This window comes from Astatotilapia calliptera, chromosome 2 (assembly GCF_964374335.1).
Source record: "Astatotilapia calliptera chromosome 2, fAstCal68.1, whole genome shotgun sequence".
NCBI classification, from domain to species: domain Eukaryota; kingdom Metazoa; phylum Chordata; class Actinopteri; order Cichliformes; family Cichlidae; genus Astatotilapia; species Astatotilapia calliptera.
In genome coordinates this window covers 35,713,344-35,732,655 of record NC_137423.1, presented here as the reverse complement: position 1 = coordinate 35,732,655, position 19,312 = coordinate 35,713,344, and the positions used below count along the sequence as shown (strand labels likewise).

The following is a 19,312-nucleotide window of genomic DNA, read 5'->3' as shown; positions in this document are numbered from 1 at the left end:
AGCTGGAAAGTTAATTATATGCAGATAATATTGTTTTACCACACGATGTCGCAGGGTTTTCATTATATGTGTCAGGGCTGGGAGGCTTACTCACTTAGCATTGCACTCCGAGGCAGAAGATGGCGTTATTAAGCTCATACTCGAAACCAACTGCCGCAAAAAACCAGGATGATGAGTCCTTAAACAGGGTGAGGAGCGGCAGGAGGAGGGAGCCCACCACATATCAAACTCTGTGCTGTAGCATATGCGGCTAAATCATAAAACTGCCAGCTAAAGCTATGTAGCCTGTGCAACCTGCTCTCTGGCATTCACGGGGACACGAGAAGAGCCGGGGTTTTCTTCTTTCTTTTTAAAGTTTCTAACTGTGATATTTTTAATACTATCCGGGAACAGCAGCAGCAACAACAACAACAACAACATCATCAGCTGGCGTTTAGCATTAGCAGCCAAGCTTCGCGGAAGGAGGCCGCAGCGCCGGGTGGAGGTTTAACTTTCCCTGCCCTGACGTCCGCACCGAAGTGATATAAACCCAAATGATAAACTGATATTTATTTCCTCTCGGTAAGAATGGATTCCTCTTTGGGGATATGCAGCGAGGAATGCTTGGCAATATCCTTTCTGAGTTATGGTATTTTTTGTTTTGTTTTTTTTGGCTTTAGCTTGTTGGCTAACGTTAGCTTTTAGTGAAGCCCATTAGGCAACGTTAGTAATTCAGTAATATGGAGATATTCAGTAACCGTGCACTTAAATAATCATGTTATAAAGTAGCTACAGCTCACTTTTAACCCAGTTCATTGCTAACCGCACAGATATATGCACAGTGTCATGCAATTAACGCTAATTAAAATCACTTGTACAGAATAACGTTGGCCATCCTTACACCTTTACATCCTTAAGCTAAAAATATTACCTGCACTGGCACCAGCAAACCCAGCATCTGCCGTGCTTTGTCCCACCTCCTGCTGTTTTCATTTATAACCTTAAGTTGCCCACCTTTTAACTGGCATGGCTTGTTCTAACCCTTCGGAGTATCTGTAGTGTAATCTCAGTTTACAAAGCCTGGCGTGACAGTCACTAGTTTCTCATTCTCAGTCACAATAATTCCTTGATTGTGCTGCTCACACTGTAAAATGCCTGGAGCTGAGGTCTGGCCAGAAGGAGCCCAGACTCCTGTCACTAATTGAACGCGGTGGAGAGTTTATGTAAGTATCAATGAGCCAAATGACTGAAAAACAATGTGATTTTTGTCAAGCAGTAGATAAACTTATTGAGAACCATAAGTAGTGGTAATGAGTTGTCAAAATAATTTGAACACTCTTAGGCATTTACTGCAGCACCCTAGGTTTGTGAGAGCTCGTAAAGCTGTGGTTTGTAGCATATCTGAGGTGTCTGCCCAACTCTGGGTTTGTCTTTATGTTTCCTCCTATCTCTGACCCACAATTGCTGTGATATTGGTATGGTTCAAAATACACTCTGTTAGGTCAGAAAGGTGTGTGCCGTGATGGCGTCACACTGAGTACTTGGCAGGATGATGGATAATTATATAGTTTAACTGGCCACTTGGTTAGGTACTAATAATATGGCAGTAACTCAGTGCATTTAGGCATGTAAATATGGTCAAGAAACCCTGCTGAAGTTCAAACTGAGTATCAGAACACGAAAGAGAGGTTATTTATGTGACTTTTATTGTAGTGTGGTTGTTGGTGCCTGATGGGCTGGTCTGAGTATTTTAGCAACTGCTAATCTACTGGGATTTTCCAGCACAGTCATCTTTAGTGTTTACAAAGTTTGGCCTGAAAAAGAGAAAATATCCAGTGTGCTGTAGTTCTGTGGGCAAAAGTGCCTTGTCACAAGTCTGAAGGGAATGGCCAGACTGCTTTTAGCTCACAGGAAGGCTGCATTAAGTCAGATATCCACTCATTACAACTAAAGTATGCAGAAGAGGATCTCTAAACACAGAGAGCTGAACATCATTTACACACCACAGCCTTCCTGCATATTGTTGCTGACCATGGCCACCCTTTATGAATATAGTGTATCCATCTTCTTATGGGTGTTTCAGGCAGGATAGCAGACCATGTCACAAAACTCAAATCATCTCAAACTGGTTTATTTAACATGGCCGTGAGTTTACTGGTACTCAAATGGCCTCCAAAGTCACCAGCTCTCAATCCAATAGAGCACCTTTGGTATTTGTTGGAACAGGAGGGTTGCATCATGGATGTGAAGCTGACATATCTGCAGTAGCTGTGTGATACTGTCATGCCAATATGGAGCAAAAACTTTCCAGCATCTTGTTGTGTCTGTATATAAAGAATTAATTTTGAAGACAAAACTGGGTCTAGCCAAATATTTGCAAGGTGTTCCTAGCAAAGGGCCTGTTGAGTGTAGTTGGATTATCTTTTTAGGGTTGGGCGTTATCTAACCAATAGATCTTGCAATAAGAAAAGGAAAATGATGCATGGCTATAAGGAATGATCTGAGAAGTGCTCTTCAGTGGGGCAGGAAGAAGTACAAAGAAAAATAATCCAGGAATAATTGATAGATTTTATGTGGTACATGTAATCATAAATAATTACTGCCTACCTTCAGGTAAAATGATAAGATAAGACTTACTTAAAAGTAGGGGAATTTCTGTCTCAGGCTTTCTCATGGTCCCTGATTTGATTTTACCTGAGAGAGTGCCTCAGTATGTTTCTGTTTCTATATTTTCACTGTAAAATATCTATCCAGATTTCCTGGATTTTGTTCTTTGTAGATTTTAGTTTCCTAGGCTAAATGTAAAAAACAAACAAACAAATGCAACATAACATAGTCAGAAATTTTTAGTGTCAGATGTCATGCAGCACAGCTAAAAGAGTGAATGCTGCAGTTTGAGTGACTCTTCATGGCGCTCTTCCTCTGAGCTCAGAAGGACACTTATAAGGACGATGCTGCCCGCGGGGCTGTGGTGATATGGTTGAGGGTTCAAGTCCATTCAGCTGATGTAAACTTGCTCCACACATACCACACCACTTCCTAGTTAGAGTTTACTCAACAACTTGTGTGTAACACTTAGTTTGTGTACTTTTTACACCTCTAGCATTTGTTCAGGTTATGTTGTGACAGTGTGGGGTTATTTTAAATTGTCACTGTGGCTTGGGTTGTTAAGCATTTTTTTTTTTTTGCACCAGCAGGCAGCTCACTGCAGATTATCTAGAATTCCTTTGCTTCCTAGGCTGTAATGACACTCACATGAGCACATAAGCTACATGCTCAACTAACTCTATTAAAAAACACACTAAACTAACAAGTAGTCCTTACAGGGAGAAATAGCGAGATAACCAGCTCCTGTGTCAGCTTTAATCTTTAAATCTTTCATCAAAGTCCCCCCCGACACCACTTATTCGGGTTGTTAAAATGATTGGCTCAAGAAACTTGAATTTAAATGGTCTCCAGGACATAAAGTTTGCATATATCAGATTTCCAGTCACATCTAATAATAAATGCTTAAAATATTTGCTGATAAAGATATTAATCAATATTAATTTTTAGGCATTTTCGTGGCATTAAAGAAAGCCATGCTTAATTTTGTTTTCGATTTTATTGAGCAAACTATTAGGTGAGGACCTCTGTCTTCTTAGCCAGTTCACTGTTTTCATTTACAATAATGAGGAATCGTGTATTTGCCGCAGTTTAGTGTTTTCCATACTCTCAGCTATAGTAGAGGTGCTACACCCAGAGTGATTAAGGTTATTTTTAAAGATTTTAGACATCCAAAGTTGGTTAAATAGAAATGGATACTAGAAAGTCAGATAAATACGTTTGACAAATCTGAGCATCATGAGGTCCGCCACATATTTTATTCATTGTTCTGTGTTGTATGGTCATTGTAGTATTTTTATGTTCCCCTGAGGGGTTTTCGATTTTCTCGGTTGTCGATTGTGTAATTTTCAATATCAGACGTTGATTCTGGTCAACGCCGAGTTCCTCTGACACGCTTTTTTTCTCGCATGGCTGAATCATTTTCCTCTCACTATATGCAATTTGACTTATGGTGAAGTGGAGGGGAAGCGTGGGCAGTTTCCTGAGCGCAGTGTTGACCCCGATTGTTAGTCAGCAATTTGTTAGAAAGGAAAAAATGAGCCTGCCTACATCAAACCACATCACGGACTTGAAGCTGATTAAGCTGAATGTTTATTGACGCAAAGCTTGTGCGGCTCCAGTGGACTTGAATGACACACACTGTTTGTTTGTTAATCTTTAACTGCAGATAAACATACGTTTTGCATGTGTGCATGTGCTTGTTTTAATCACTTGATAGTTATAGTCTATCACTAATCTACCAGCATTGAACCTCAGATGTTGACTTTAATATTTCCATACTGAATGTTGCATGAAACTTGCTGCTAATTGCAAAAGAATGGCCGTTATAAGAGGGTTATATTGCTGCAGGTTGTCTGTATGTTTCTTGTGTTTTAGTTGGATTTACTTCTAAGCTTATGTGTTATTAAGCACCACAGAGCTGATTTTAAGTGGGAGTTTGTACTGTTTTGATCCAGACTGGGTGTTTTAGCCAACCCTGATGCTGTTGTGTCTCGTCCAGTGGCTCAGCTATCGATACCCATCAATGCTAAGTTTGAAATTGTACGAGGTATGTGACCCTTTTATTATTCTCCATTTTTCTCTTGTTTTATATCCTGAGTATAATCAGTCAGGATACGTTTGTGTATTTTCCTGTGAGCTCTCTCCGTCACACCTCACTTTCTTTGACCTCTATTCCATGTGAAGTTAATGTTTAGTCAATATCACAGCACCAAAAGTAAAAGTGAAAGGAGCTTTTCCATTGCACCTAATGAGAAAGTGTAAAAATTTCCCACACAGTGTCACAGTATGGTGAGCAGTGGTCAACATTAAAAAACTGTAGAAATACCTGTAACAGCACTAAGTTTCCCCCCTGCAGCACTATTTAAGCTCTCCTTTTTTTCCTTTCAGAAGCTGAAGAAGCTCTTCTTATTGATTTGTCAGTAGATCGTAAGTAGTTTTTTTTTTTCTTTTTCTTTTTCTCTTCTGATATGAGATTTGAGTCAATATAATGTGTAAAAGATCTTATAAAAAGGTGTTGGAAGCCAGGCTTTCAGAGGTGAATCATGACATTAATTATAACACAACACCTGTCTAGTTTTACTGCATTGTTAGAGCATGCCTGCAGCTTAATGTCTTTATTTAGTAGTACACTCAGGTCATGAGTTGTCAGGGTTTTCTGAAAGAATGCTGAATTGGTTCACTTCTAAATCAATTTGTTTTGTTTGCCGGACAGTTTGCAAAGTCTAAGGATGTGTGCTTTCTCTTTCCTGCTCAAGCTTCCGTTAAAGTACGAATCAAAGGAGAAAAAGCCCCAGAGCTGCTGTTGGAACTGCAGGATGATGATCGGACTCAGACTTTCCTCACCCAGGTGAAGAGTGCTCAACCAGTAGGTAAGACGCGACTGTTTCATCTAAAGCAGTGGGATAGTTAATTATTTAATGACTCATCTAACATTTATTTACAAAGGGTGGATTACACCTCTTGCTCATTTCCTGTGTTTTCTTGCTGCTGACATACTGGTGGAAAGACTACTTGGCCTCAGTTTTTGAAATCAGATCCACCTCCATGGGTGTAAGCCCACTTCTTTGAATGCAGCAATAAAGGACAAAAAACTTTTGTTTGTTTATTGTGATTTCACTCTTAGATTTACGTTTTAGCCTTATAAGCTGTGGCCAGATGTGTTCAGATATACTTATAATGCATAAAGGTCTTAAATGTTATAAGCCTCTGTTATGTTGGGAGCATGAGGAGATTATATTAAATGGTGTTCATGCGTTGCTTTTGCTTTGATCTGCACCTCACTGTGAGTGCTGAAAGAAGTAATAAAGTAATCTTATCCACACCCATCCGTAGTTTATCTTCATTTTATCTGGATATCTTAACTGGAGAGAAGAGCTTCTAGGAATCTGGATGCATAGAAGTAATTCACATGCCGTTGTTGAACTCCTGGCAGCCTTTTGGCTAAGAACACTGGGATAATTGTATTCAGTTACATGACCTAATCTGTACACGTAAGTCCAGAGTGGAGACGTGTAAAGCACTGCAGGATGTGTGTGTTTGTTTTATTTAAAATCATAAATAGTCAAAGTGTATTAAATTTGAAGCTGTGCAGTCTTTTTACGTATAAGTAACCAGTCAGCTGCCTGTAAAACAAAGCTTTGTATTTGTTTTTTCCCCCCTTGCTTGTTTCTGAGGTTCATGATTATATCTGTTCCACACAGATTATAGATGTCATGCATCTTTAGCTGACAGGTTTTTGTAGAACGCACTCTTAGAAAAACCCAGCGTGTGCACTTGCATCCAAAAATACAAGACAAGGAAATGGCCTTGCATGTGCCTTGAGTGGTTTGTATTATAGCGTGACATAAATGTAAAAGAAGATCTGTTATTTCCTTAATTTATATACAAAGTAAATTAAAAAACAGTCTAATTTACATGGATTTTTCCTAATTGCTTTTGTGTTTAAACCGTGGCTTTAAAAGTCTTTTGCTTTTCCTTTTGCCTGTTTTTCAAAAGTGCAGTAGAGACACAAGAATTAATGTGCTGGAAAATGTAGTCCAGCTGGCCAAGAGTTTAACCCGTACACACCCTAACTAAACATCCTCCCTGGCTTTTGAATCAGCGTTTTGGTTACGAGCTCAATGACCAACATCTTGCTGTGACAAATATTTTGAAGCAGGATGGTGGTGGCACTCTGAGGAGCTGTTATTTCTCAGAACCTGTTCATCCAGTTTACCGTCATTTGCTGGTTAATGCTCATCATATCCTTCAGTAAAAGAAGTACCAGAAACCCTTTCCTTATCGCTCTTGTCATAAGGCGCATGTTCATGTGATGACGTTTCTCTTGTGATTGCTGTTCGTCTTAACAGGATGTTTAATGTGGTCTTTCTGCCCCTGTTTCCAACACCACATCTCTTTTCGTTTTACACTTGATTATTTTACGCAGGTTATTTTTATTTTAAGTTATCTTGTAGAAATAATGCTGACTACATTTTGGTTCTGATCCTTTTCATCTCAACGGGCACATGTATTAAGAAGCTCGATTTTGCTCTTTTGTGCTGCTATCTAACGCTGCTAATTGACTTTCTTAGTCAAACCTGCCAAACCAACAGCGATGGAGCCCATTACACCAACACCACAGAGAACTCCAGTACCTGTGCCTCCGCAAAGGATTGCTAAGACAGCTAACCCACCCAAACCCACTAGTGCAGTGCCCCCCAGTCTTAATAACAACACTCCATCAACTCTGAATAACACAAGTAAGAATAAAAGCACTCATAATAGTTGATACAAAAAAGTCTTAATTCTTTTTAAGTTTACTTTTGTTTTTCACTTTCTCTGTCTGAAGATCCAGTTCAGTCACTTGTTCCAGACTTTGGCTTTGAGAACAACCACACTTTCCAAGTGGAAGAAAAGAAAAATCACCAGAATCGCATAGTTGCCTCTAGGGAGCCTCCACCTCTCCCTCCACTACCTCCTCGCAAAGCTTCTTCTATTCCATCCTATCCTCCGCGGCCTGCTCCAGTCCCTAAAGACAGAGCTGCCTCCTTACAGGCCAAAGACAGCTCCTCAGTCACTAGCAGCAAGTCAGAGTAAGTTAACCTCTGTCACAGCTAAGTAGATTTACTGTACATTAAAACTATTTTGATTAGCAAGCAAAATGTCCATAATACTGCTGGTTTGAAAGTATTTTCCCCTGCTTTTTCAGTAGTTTTAGGTCAGGGTTTGACCGTGCAGACAGGCCACCATCTTGGTGTGAGAGCCCCACCACTAACAGCATGAGACAGGCCATGTTCTCCACCCAGGCAGGTCAGAGAGAATACCTAATCAAACACCGCCTGGGCAAGAAGGAGAACGAGTATGTGGATATCCGGCCCTTCAAGTAAGTGGAATTCATTAATTTCTTTTTGTTTAGATAAGAAGAAAAAACTCGTGTGAAAATATGATTTAGACATTATAGTTTAGTTTAGAAATGAGAAAAAAATACACTAGGTGCTTGTCTCTGATGTTTTTTTTTTATTTTCCTTTGCTTTTTGTGTGCCTTCAAATCACATGTTTAATCTGCATGAGGTCTGAACCAAAGATTGATCCGATTCTTTCTACCATTTTTAGTCTGCTGGACTTCTGCTCTATGCATCTGAGCTTCTATAAAAAAACCAAGAAAAAAAATCATAAAATAAAACAAACCAAAAAGATTCTTCACCATTTTCATAACACTGAGTGGAAAGTTGCCTCTGAAACATGCTGCTGCACATCTGGTAGAAGTAGGGCTGTTCGATATAACGATATATATCTGATAACAATATAAAAACGTCTATTGTTTCCTATTACGCTATCGTTTGTTTTGTGTTGTCGTAAATTAAACTGCTTACAGCAATATTTTTTTTCATCGTTTTGATGGCTATTTTAACTTCCCAAAGATGTAATATAACCACACTACTGACGGACAAGCGGCTGTTTTTACGCGTTGTCGTTAGCAACAACGACGGTAAAACCGTTGCGTGGCTCCGCTGTCCACTTGTTTGTTTTCCATGTAAACCTTTCACAATAAAGCTCAAGATCCTGTTGAGACTTTTCAAAATAAACTGAATCATGTGAAAGTATGCAGAGTTTACGGATGAGAAGCAAAAAGAGCCGTCAGGCTCTCAACGTTAGAAACTAGCATTGATTGCAAGAGCAAATTCACTCTGGGAACTTAACTGAAAGTGAACAGAAGCCAAAAACTGAAGAATACTACTTTTGTTGGCATTAAATATATAAACTGCATGTTTCCTAGGTTTTTCACAGGTACGTGGAATGTGAACGGCCAGTCTCCAGACAGCAGCCTCGAACCGTGGCTCGGCTGTGACCCTGAACCTCCAGATATATATGCTCTTGGGTCAGTAAGAAATCATACAGTACATTTGTTGCAAAAAAAAAAAAATCATATCATGTTATTCTCAGGTTGTAAGTGTGATGATTTGGGTTATGCTTCTAGTTTTCAAGAATTGGACCTGAGCACTGAGGCTTTCTTCTACATGGACTCATCCAAAGAGCAGCTGTGGGTCGATGCTGTGGAGAGAAGCCTGCACTCAAAAGCCAAGTACAAGAGGGTGAGCAGAGAGACTTTCTAAAAGATGAGTTGACTAAAAAGTGAAGCCCTAATGTGGAGCACAACAGGAAAACACAATGATGGGAAAACACTGTGGAATAAGTTGAACTCCTCACCTTTGCACATGCATCCTGCCATATTGATGAGTAGGTGGGTAAAAATATGAATTTTCATTTTTTATTGCTTCAGGTTCGGATCATACGACTCGTTGGGATGATGCTTGTAGTTTATGTTAAAAAGACGTACAAGAATCACATAAAAGATGTGGCTGCTGAGCACGTGGGGACAGGAATCATGGGAAAAATGGTATGTTCACACTAAGACAAAATACAACGTGGCTGAAAACCATAAATGAGCCATGACTTTTAAAAAAAATTTTTTTATTGAAGTATCAAAGATCATGATGAGCATGTAAACTGTGTGACTGTGAGATATCCCTGCTATCTTGCACCTTTAGCTTCTTGGGTAATGTTTTTAATGAACGTGAAGTTGTTGGATCACTGTTTTGGATTAATTAAATACTAAACATGTTATCTGCAGTTTGCATTGATATCCTGGGTTTATTTACCTGAGTGTCAATAAGTCATTCTTGTTTTATTTATCTTTCAGGGGAACAAAGGAGGCGTAGCAGTGAGGTTTGTTTTCCACAACACTAGCTTCTGCATCGTCAATTCCCATCTAGCAGCACATGTGGAAGACTTTGAGCGCCGCAATCAGGACTATAAAGACATATGTGCACGCATGACCTTCCACTTACTGGACTACCCTCCTCTCAGCATCGTCAAGCACGAGTGAGTGCCTCAGTCATTCGCATCCAGAAATAATGTGCAGTGGATGACTTTACTGTGAGCCTTAGGTTTTGTTTACCACTCCTTTAATTTAGTCTGTTACAGTTTCATTACATAACCAGTTTTGTAATGAAATTATAAATCTCTGATTTCTGAATCATCATATTCATTACCAAGATGCTACTTACAGCGCTTTCTGCTTCTTTGGTGTGTTTTAGTGTTGTAATCTGGCTCGGGGACCTAAACTATCGTCTATTTATTACCGATGCTGCTGACGTCAAACAATTCATTGTTCAGGGTGATCTAAAGAAGCTTCAGGAGTATGATCAGGTAAGAAACTGTTACCTTGCTCAATGTTTCCTGTGAAACTGACATAAATCTCACTACTGTTTTGGCTGCCTTTTAACATTTAAAAACGGGGACAGTTCCTCTTTTTTATTTTGTTACTGTTAGGAACAGGAAAATGCCTCCCTCACTGCTTCTTACCCTCGCTTGTAATTTTAGAAGTTAAAAATGTCCACTCACTGGCCACTATTAGATGCTCATTTGCTCATCAATGCAAATATCTAACTAAATATAGATGGATAGATAGAGATATACATAGATAAAGATTTGGACTTGATTTTGAAACTGAGAATCAGAGTAGGGAAGAAAGGGTTTTTTTTTTTTTTAATTTTATTTTAAGTGACTTGTACCGTGGCATGGTTGTTGGTGCAGGTGACGGGGTCCAACCTGATACTAGCAAGGTGCAGATAATAAAGTGACCTATGGGTGTTTTTTCATTTTATCCTTGTCAGATTCTTATCTGCAGTTGTTCAGTTCTTAGTATGTAAATAAAACCGTGCCTATCTTGGTAAGTAGACTGTGCTTATGTTTGCAGTTTGTCAGATGTCATCCTGTCTGTTAAGTTCGGAAAAATTAAAACACAAAGTATTTCTTGATAAATATGAACTGGGAAAAGAAATAAGGGAAGCTGATTGTCAAACACTGGTATTACTTACTGTCAGGTTGTGTAATCTTTCAGTTTCTTTCGCCTATTTATTTCCAAGCAGATGAGCTCTGTTTTGACTTTTTGAATAAACAATATTTTCCTGTTTCTAATTTGTAGCTGAACGTTCAGAGGCAGACAAAGAAGGCCTTCACAGACTTCATGGAAGGGGATATTACCTTCATTCCCACATACAAGTTTGACCCTAAAACTGATCGATGGGACTCCAGGTAAAGCCACGTCCCTCTGTTGAATATAGCAAACACAGAAGCTTTTTCTTGTTTTGTTTTTTTTGTTTGTTTTTGTCCAAATTTGCTATTCATAGAAAAAAGTAACCAAAGGTCATCATACATATAAGCCATGTTAAACTACAGTGTGAGGGTTGAAAGGGTTGTGGTGTTCTGTTTTTCTTGAATAAAATATCTTATCTTGAATCCTGACTACACTGTTTTTTCCCCGGCCTTTTTGTTACACTAACATACAGTGTCAGCATTACTGTATTTGTGAGATTTCTGACTCTGCTTCTGAAACTGTGCCTGTTTCCTGCAGTGGGAAGTGCAGAGTCCCAGCTTGGTGTGACAGAATCCTGTGGAGGGGCAGCAGTGTCCAGCAGCTAGCATACCGGAGTCACATGAGAATGCAAACTAGCGATCACAAGCCCGTCAGCTCCCTCTTTAGTATAGGGGTGAGGATCTCTGCAGTCGCATAAAGCTGGCAGTCTTGCGTTTCATGTTTTTTACACAAAACAAATGCTATTGCATGAATAAAAGTTACATTAATATTTGCATTCATGCGTTTGTGTAACAGGTGAAGGTGGTAGATGAGCAGCGCCACAAGAAGGTGTTTGAGGAGATTGTTCGAGCAATGGACAGGATGGAAAATGACTGCCTTCCATCTGTTTCTCTAAGCAGGAGAGAGGTAAGAGTACTGTTACACTATGGGTCTCTCTTAAGTTTATTCTTAATATAATCTTGCTTCTCTTCCTTTGCTCTGCAGTTTACATTTGAGAATGTCAAGTTCAGGCAGCTTCAGAAGGAGCGCTTCCTAATAAAAAATGATGGGCAGGTACCCTGTCACTTCGCCTTCATCCCCAAACTTAATGACTCGCAGTATTGCAAGCCTTGGCTGCGAGCTGAGCCCAGCGATGGAATGCTGGATCCAAGTGAGTCCCATAGATCCCAGTAACACTCTTACTTTGTTAAACTCCTTAATCTTGTTGGTTCAAATTTTAGACCTATAACCAAGATCTGTGAAGTAGTTTAACAACTGGTACTGAATGCATCCCGTTGTATCCTTTTTTTTAATGATCACTAGCTGTTAAATGCACTTAATGTTAATTTTGTTAAAAATGAGTTTACCACTCCTCTATGCCCCGTATAAGTAAAAAGTAGATCATTGAGGCACAGTTAAAAACACGTTTTCCCTGCAGGAGAGTTTGCACTAATCCTCCCTTATTGTCTTGAACAGATGAGACCCTGGAGATCTATCTGGAGGTGTATGTCAGTAAAGACTCTGTCACACTGCTCAACTCTGGAGAAGATAAAATAGAGGACATCCTGGTGCTTCATCTGGACCGTGGCAAAGACTACTTTATTACAATCTCAGGCAATTACCTGCCCAGCTGCTTTGGCACCTCGCTGGAGACTCTGTGCCGCATGAAGAAGCCCATCAGAGAAATCCCCATTACCAAACTCATTGACCTGGTAAGAGGAAGCTAGTCTGGCAATCTTGAAGAGACTGATGCTTTTAGTACAGTGTAAACAGATAGGATTAGTGAACAGAGACATATTTTCCTGAGATTTGTTCAAACTGATTGCACACAGCAGATAGAGTAGGGTTTTTTTAACAACCTGAACCCTGGGCTAGGAGGCATTAGGGGTTCTTCTGTCTCGTAGGGTAAACTCAGTCACAGAGAGAGCCTATATTTGGAGACTGTAAAATATCTCAAACTATATTTCTGGCTATGAGGGGCCAAGGGAACAAGGAAGTGGCAAAAACATAGGAAGGGAGCTCCTAAAGAAAAGGAAAGACTGGCTCAGCTTAGACCCACTTTAGTTTCTTTCATATAAATAGACTCCTCTAACTTTACATGATTTCCCCTGTCTGCTTCTATTATGCTATTTTGATCTAATCTGATCTGGGTTTGGGATGTAGAACTACTATCACGGAGTACTTCTTTAGCTCTACTTTAAGCTTTTTCATTTTCCTGCTGCACTACTGATTTGATCAAATGATTTGTGCAAAAACAAAACAAAACAAAACAATCCAGAATCTGTCACTTTTCTGACACTTTTTCTGTTTATCCCTGGTGCTTCTCTCTGCTTTCTTTCCTCCTTTGTTTCTCTTCATCGCCTCTTCTTGCCTTGATCATTCATTTCCACCTCTTCACTGTGGCTGTGGGCTGACTTCTTGCTCAGGGAGAGGACAGCTACATGGAGAAGGTAAAATATTAACACGGATACTGATCACTTATCAGGCACAACAAGGTCACTTTAAGTTGAGATACAAGACCACCTCTTTTATCAGCTTTATGGGGCATTATTAATCTCCCTCTTTGTTTATGTTATATATAGAAACTGGTTCCTATACTATAAAGGTCAGTCCCATTATTAATGTGTGTTATGTATGAGGATGAACTTTTTCCAGCTTTATAACACAGCAGATTTCACAGAGGTGAACCATTTTTTGCCAGTGGACATAAAATTAATCTTTGATCATGAAAAGAAGTGATTTTTAATGAAAAAAAAAAAAGATCTGTGTCCAGCTCCTGAATTGTGTCGGCATTTCAGACTTTGCATGTAATCACTGAGAGCCAAAATCCCAGGTTTGAGACGGCTATAAAGATTCAGACAGTTTTTTCTGCTAGTGGATCTTTATGATGTCAGAGAGAAAGAGAATTTCTTTTCAATAATTTACCAAGACAGCAGCCACCTGCTGCACGAATCTGTTTGTAATGGGTAGCAAATCGGAAGAAAACTGACTGAAAATGAATGGAGCTTAAATAGCTTGTTTGAAACGATGTCTCGAAACGATGTGAAGTTTGATTATGAAGCCACAGAGTGTTTTTATCATTGAAATCTCTGTGTTTTGAAACTGAAAACTTAAACTGGGAAACCGTAGACACCGAGTGCCGTTTAGCAACCTGTGGTTGACAATTCATTAGCCAATAAAGATAATCAGAATAATCCTCCATTCTGACTCTACATGTTTTTATGGACATCAAACTAGTGACTCAGCCCATAAAGTCGTCAGAAAAGTGTGTGCTGGTGTCACAGAGCGAGGAAGCTACAGCTATACAACTAGAAGTCTCTTTGCAACCTCATGAGTCGCCCCCTGGTGGTCATTAAAATGAATGCAGGTTTGAAGCACTCAGCTTTGGGTTCTGTCAGGCGAAGCCGAGGGACTGCGTCAGTGCTCAGTATACTGTAAATAAGGATTATTTTAAACGATTAGTCAAGTATAAGTATCCTTTATTTTTGTTCAGCTACCATTATTAATCAGTACACACCCTTAGAAGCTAATCAGAAAGTGAATCAGTGTGTGCTCGTCTCACATCTCCCAGCCCTGACACAGGCAGCATTTGGTAATCCACAGGCAATCAGAGACCAGACAAAGCTTTAGTTTGGTTATACTCTGAGTGTGATTGTGTGTGTGTGGGGGGGGGTTAGTCGCCTATTAAATCTTTCATGGGCCATTGAGAGCAGAGAGGAAACATCAGCCTGGTGAAAGTCAGACACACTAAATCTCATTTCACAGCAGGCTTGCCTTGCTGCACAGCTCCTTTATGCACATGACTGAAGCTAATGAGAGGGAGTGTTGAAGCTGAGACATTCATATGAAGTCTAACTGCAGACCTCCTCTTCCTTTTTATGACTTGATGAGTGAAAATGGGAAACAGAGAACCACTTAGAATATAAGCATGCTCCATTTTCTTGACACTGGCGCAATGTAATGCGTTTTATGTAAAAGCTTTTTGGCCTTGATCGCTGTAAGATTAATTACAATGTAAATATACTTCTTACACCATATTACATTAGTTCTGTATGTTAGCATCTTCCCAGCTGCTCTCCAGTTTCCTCTGCCCTCATGTGCAGGCTCAGTAGCTGGGGTTATTTTTAGGTGTCTCTCGTGAGTCTCGGGGATCCATTTTCAGTGACAAAAAGGATGTGATATCCAGCTCTGAGTAAAATGGCTTTCATACAAGTCTCCAGAGATGATACTGACCTCACTGCTACACTAATGGATGTGATTTTTCATGTGAAACCATTATTATGTGTTACACCTGATCAAATCGGTATAAACACTGTATGACAGTAGTACTCCGCTACTGTTTGTCAGAATAAGACATTTTGATTTTTGTCCAAACAGGAAAAGTCCAAGATGAACTTCCTGATGGTGGATGGAGCCGGTACTGAGGACAAACCTCTGAAGATCCCCAAGGAGGTGTGGATTCTGGTCAACCACCTCTACACAAAGTCCTGTGATCAGGTGAGAGAGCTTCAGCTCGTTTCTGGATATGCCAACATTTTTTCACCTCTAGGAAAGAGTTTAGATTTACATAAATTCTTGCAGTGCTTACTGTCTGATGCATTTCTTTATTGCCAACTGAAGCTAACATTACCCCTCATTGACATACTTGATAAATAATGTTATTAAAGGGGACATACTGTGTTTATTTATAGGTGGATGATGTTGTTATTACTATTATGATTATTATTACTAGTATTATTGTTGCACTCTGCTAGAGTAGCTTAGCATGATAGGTCTCTTTTGGAGAATGTCTGTGTGCTTGAAAAGGCCACTGACACACTGAAAAACAGCATTTTAGAGAGGGAACATCAACAAATACAAATGATGAGCAAAAACCTAATGGTACTGTTATCTGAAATTACTGATAATGTTTCATACGTTTGTGCAGTGTTTTGTAAAACAGTGTCCCGTGAAACCATTATCTTAAAATATCATCCGTTTGAGGAAAAACTTGATCCTGCTTAGTTTTGTGCATTTTCAGATAACTCGAGTTTCTGAGTTCTTTATTTTGGCCTGTAGAATAATTAACGAGTGCAATAGATGGTCTGTTGAGTAATGGCAAACATATATAGGTTGTCTGTTTTTCTCTGAAGGGAAAAGACTGGAAAAGAAGTCAATAAATAGGACCTTTTAGTTATAGGAGTTAGACACAAAGGGCTTAACCAACGTGTTTTGGCTTCTTCAAACTTTATTCTCAGCTCCATGCACCTTGGAAGTGGGTGGAGTGCCAGAAACCTTCAGTCTGTTTCATTTGTCCCTGGTTGTCTTTCAGGAGGACTTATTTCAGACACCAGGCCTACAGGAGGAGCTGCAGAGCATCATCGACTGTCTGGACACCAGCATCCCTGACTCCATCCGTATCCTATAAAGCCAGTTCTAAAAGCAGAGCAGATTACATAACAGGGTTTTTTTTTGTGATCCGTTGATGGCAATAAGTGTTAAAATCCATGTCAGCTGGTTTACAGCTGATAGTAAGACGTTCAGGCAGGAGCAGAGTTCAGAGACGATGTGAAAATATGGACCTACAAGAATTTTCTTAACTGTTGGTGTAGCTGGTTGTAACCACTCTGTGGCTGAGGCACTGCTGATCTTCTTGGAGGCTTTGCCAGAGCCAGTGGTGTGCTATGAACTCTACCAACGGTGCCTAGACTGCTCTAACGACACCCGCCTCTGCAAACAGGTACAGTCTGATTTATAAAGAGTGAGGCATCGTGTTCATGTACAGATGAGTGCAGTTCGTTTTATGATGTGGTTAATCTCTGTGCTGACCTTGATTTTTGACAGTTGATCTCCCAGTTGCCCCGGGCTCACCGCAATGTGTTTCGCTACTTGATGGCCTTTCTGAAAGAACTTCTCAAACACTCACAGAACAACAATCTAACAGCCAGTCTCCTTGGTAAGGTCATCTCCATATATCATAATACAGAGTTTATTTAAGCAGATTCTTCCATCACAACCACTTAGTTCTGAATTAGCAGTAGGACAATATTAATTTAAGTAAATTGAATCTTTTCAAATTAAGAGCACAAATCAGTGAATTTTAAAATTGTTAAATATATAAACTATTACATTGTGCACCACAATACAGTTACGCTGTAACCAAATCAGAGACGGAGCTTCCAGGCCTTCATATAATAAAATGCCAGTATTGGATTGAGTTTATACAATAGTAACCATATATTAGATTAAACATTTGTGACCTAAAAGGCATAATGTGAGTAACTAATAAATTTGCATTTTGTATGTTAAATGTTGACCTGTTATTTGCGGTCAATCTCAATCACTGACATTTTTCCCCCTGTTCTTTTACCTTAGCTACCCTCTTTGCCAGCCTCCTCATTCGACCACCTCCCAATTTTGTGGGCAGGCAGACGTCACACGAGCGCCAGAAAGCCATCGATTTTGTTCTGGGTTTCCTAATGGCCGGAGATGAGGAGTAACATTGAGGGTTAATTATGGTGTCAGTTTGGCCTGGAGCTGATTCCCAGCCTGGCTCTTCGGTTGTAAAGGACCTGGTATTTTGACATCTACTGGAGACCAGTGCAGTTCTTCTGCACCCTACCTTTTACAAACTGTCGTGTTAATATGTAAGGTACTGAAGACTCTTATTAGAACTGGCATATCTTCAATCCATGCACAATAGGACTAGTTGCAGGATTTGGAAGCATTTGGGAGAGGTTTGAACTGATGCACTTTGTGATGACCTAAAGGACCTGTGCCTCCTGACTAGAGTTGACACTTCTTCATGTAGGTGCTCTTGCCAAAATAACCCCTAAGCCGTGAGTGTTATAAATGTGAAAACACTATATATATATATATGTATCCATAGATGCTAAATAGGAGACTCACTTACACTAAAGAAATGAAGAGACTTCTTTAGGTTTGAATAAATGGACTGAAGATGTTTAGATATATTGTTAAAATAGTTTGAAATGGGATGATCATGCAAATCTGTCACTAAGAATGTTAATGCATAAGATAAATCATGACAATCATTTATTTTGCAGCGTTTAGCTGAGGGGACAATATTAAGATACCTTTGAGCTTATCCATGGTATTGTAACTGTTTATTTATGTTTTTGTTTTCCTCCAAGTTTGCACCATGTGAACACTTTCTACTGCAGTTTACTTTCAGTTTTAAAATGTTTAATTGGGTGTCTTCTTGCGTGTTTTTATCACCCTGTTGTAGAAAACTCTTGGTTGTAAGTGTTTGCTGTGTTTTGTGTAACTTCAGCCGTCAGCCTTACCTCCAGTTTCCTCATTTCCTCTTGACTTGCGAAACAAGTCTGTTAACACACTAACTTCCTGGTCAATCGGAATCGGGTGGAGATCTCACTCTTTTCTGGTGGTGTAAATAGTGACTGTTTACCTGTTACCTGGTTGTTTGACTGTCTGCTGGTATGAATCTGTGATGGTGTTTAGTTTGTCCTGAAGGTGGTACTGTTGGTGTGCGTCTACGTGTGTTTACATGTCTTCTCCCTCACTTAAAGCTCTTTATTCATTGTTTTTAGGCAATTCTGTCCCCTTAGGGTAAATCCAAAAGACTAATGTTCTCATTTGAACTCATGCAGCATTTTCTGGGTGTGAAATTAGCAGATTTTAATGGCTCATTACTCTGCAGGAAGCTGCCTGTCTTTGTGCCACAGAGGACCATTCTGTTCTGCAGCTGATTCTCTGTAATAAGGAACTTCTAAGGCCCATTTCCTCTGAAACGGTTTAACCCATAAGCTTTTCACATTAATGACGTAATAATTTACCCGCGATGCCAGAAAAACCAGAGTTTTTTCACACATGCCCCAGGACCTTTGCAGACGACATATACACATGATGCAATGTGAAAATGCTGACAATCGTGACTCTTGTATAAATAACTGTTGGTCTGAAGTAGCTCATTCTGCCTTATTAACATCCTTACTTCAAAATCCTCTGTTGGCCTTTTTCAAACTGAGATTTGCCAAACGGTGGCATGAGTCTATGGAACAATTATTTTGGGGATTTTCTTTTTATATATAGATTTGGGAGAACTGTTTTACAACAACCTTTCATTTTTGTCTGTAGAAATACAAGCTTCATGATGTCAAACAGAAGAATCAGTGTAATCACCACCCTCTGATTTTTATGTGTTGTCTTATTCCACTCTACCAACTGATGTTAACAGTGTGCGGATTCATTGTTGTTCCTCTTTTCAGTTTTGTCACAAAACTGAGGTACGTTCAAAGGTACACAAGGATACATTTGTTTTCAACTTCTCAGATATTTTTTTTTATTTTTAATTTATTTAAATGAAATAAAACTGTGTATAAAGCTGTTTTGTGCCCCACCTCAATCTCGTCCTCTTGGAAATCTTAT

General features: G+C 39.5%; 1 protein-coding gene across 6 annotated transcripts; it reads left to right on the top strand.

Annotated features, from left to right (window-relative positions):
- Window positions 1-123: 123 nt before the first annotated feature.
- ocrl (OCRL inositol polyphosphate-5-phosphatase) lies at window positions 124-19,271 on the top strand. 6 transcript variants are annotated; one of them, XM_080289419.1, is made up of 24 exons: window positions 124-610; window positions 1,124-1,202; window positions 4,542-4,633; window positions 4,975-5,013; window positions 5,343-5,456; window positions 7,158-7,325; window positions 7,415-7,652; window positions 7,775-7,948; window positions 8,843-8,944; window positions 9,044-9,158; window positions 9,347-9,463; window positions 9,767-9,948; window positions 10,164-10,275; window positions 11,054-11,163; window positions 11,483-11,618; window positions 11,741-11,851; window positions 11,930-12,095; window positions 12,401-12,636; window positions 13,351-13,374; window positions 15,302-15,421; window positions 16,236-16,320; window positions 16,516-16,643; window positions 16,748-16,859; window positions 17,279-19,271. In XM_080289419.1, exons 1-24 carry the CDS (start codon window positions 568-570, stop codon window positions 17,401-17,403), a joined length of 2,928 nt encoding a protein of 975 aa, XP_080145545.1. In that variant the 5' UTR covers window positions 124-567; the 3' UTR covers window positions 17,404-19,271. The 6 variants fall into 6 exon arrangements, with proteins under 6 accessions (XP_080145545.1, XP_080145537.1, XP_080145549.1 ...); XM_080289411.1 differs by having other exon boundaries at window positions 127-610; window positions 7,415-7,658; XM_080289423.1 differs by lacking the exon at window positions 13,351-13,374 and having other exon boundaries at window positions 130-610; window positions 7,415-7,658.
- Window positions 19,272-19,312: the final 41 nt, after the last annotated feature.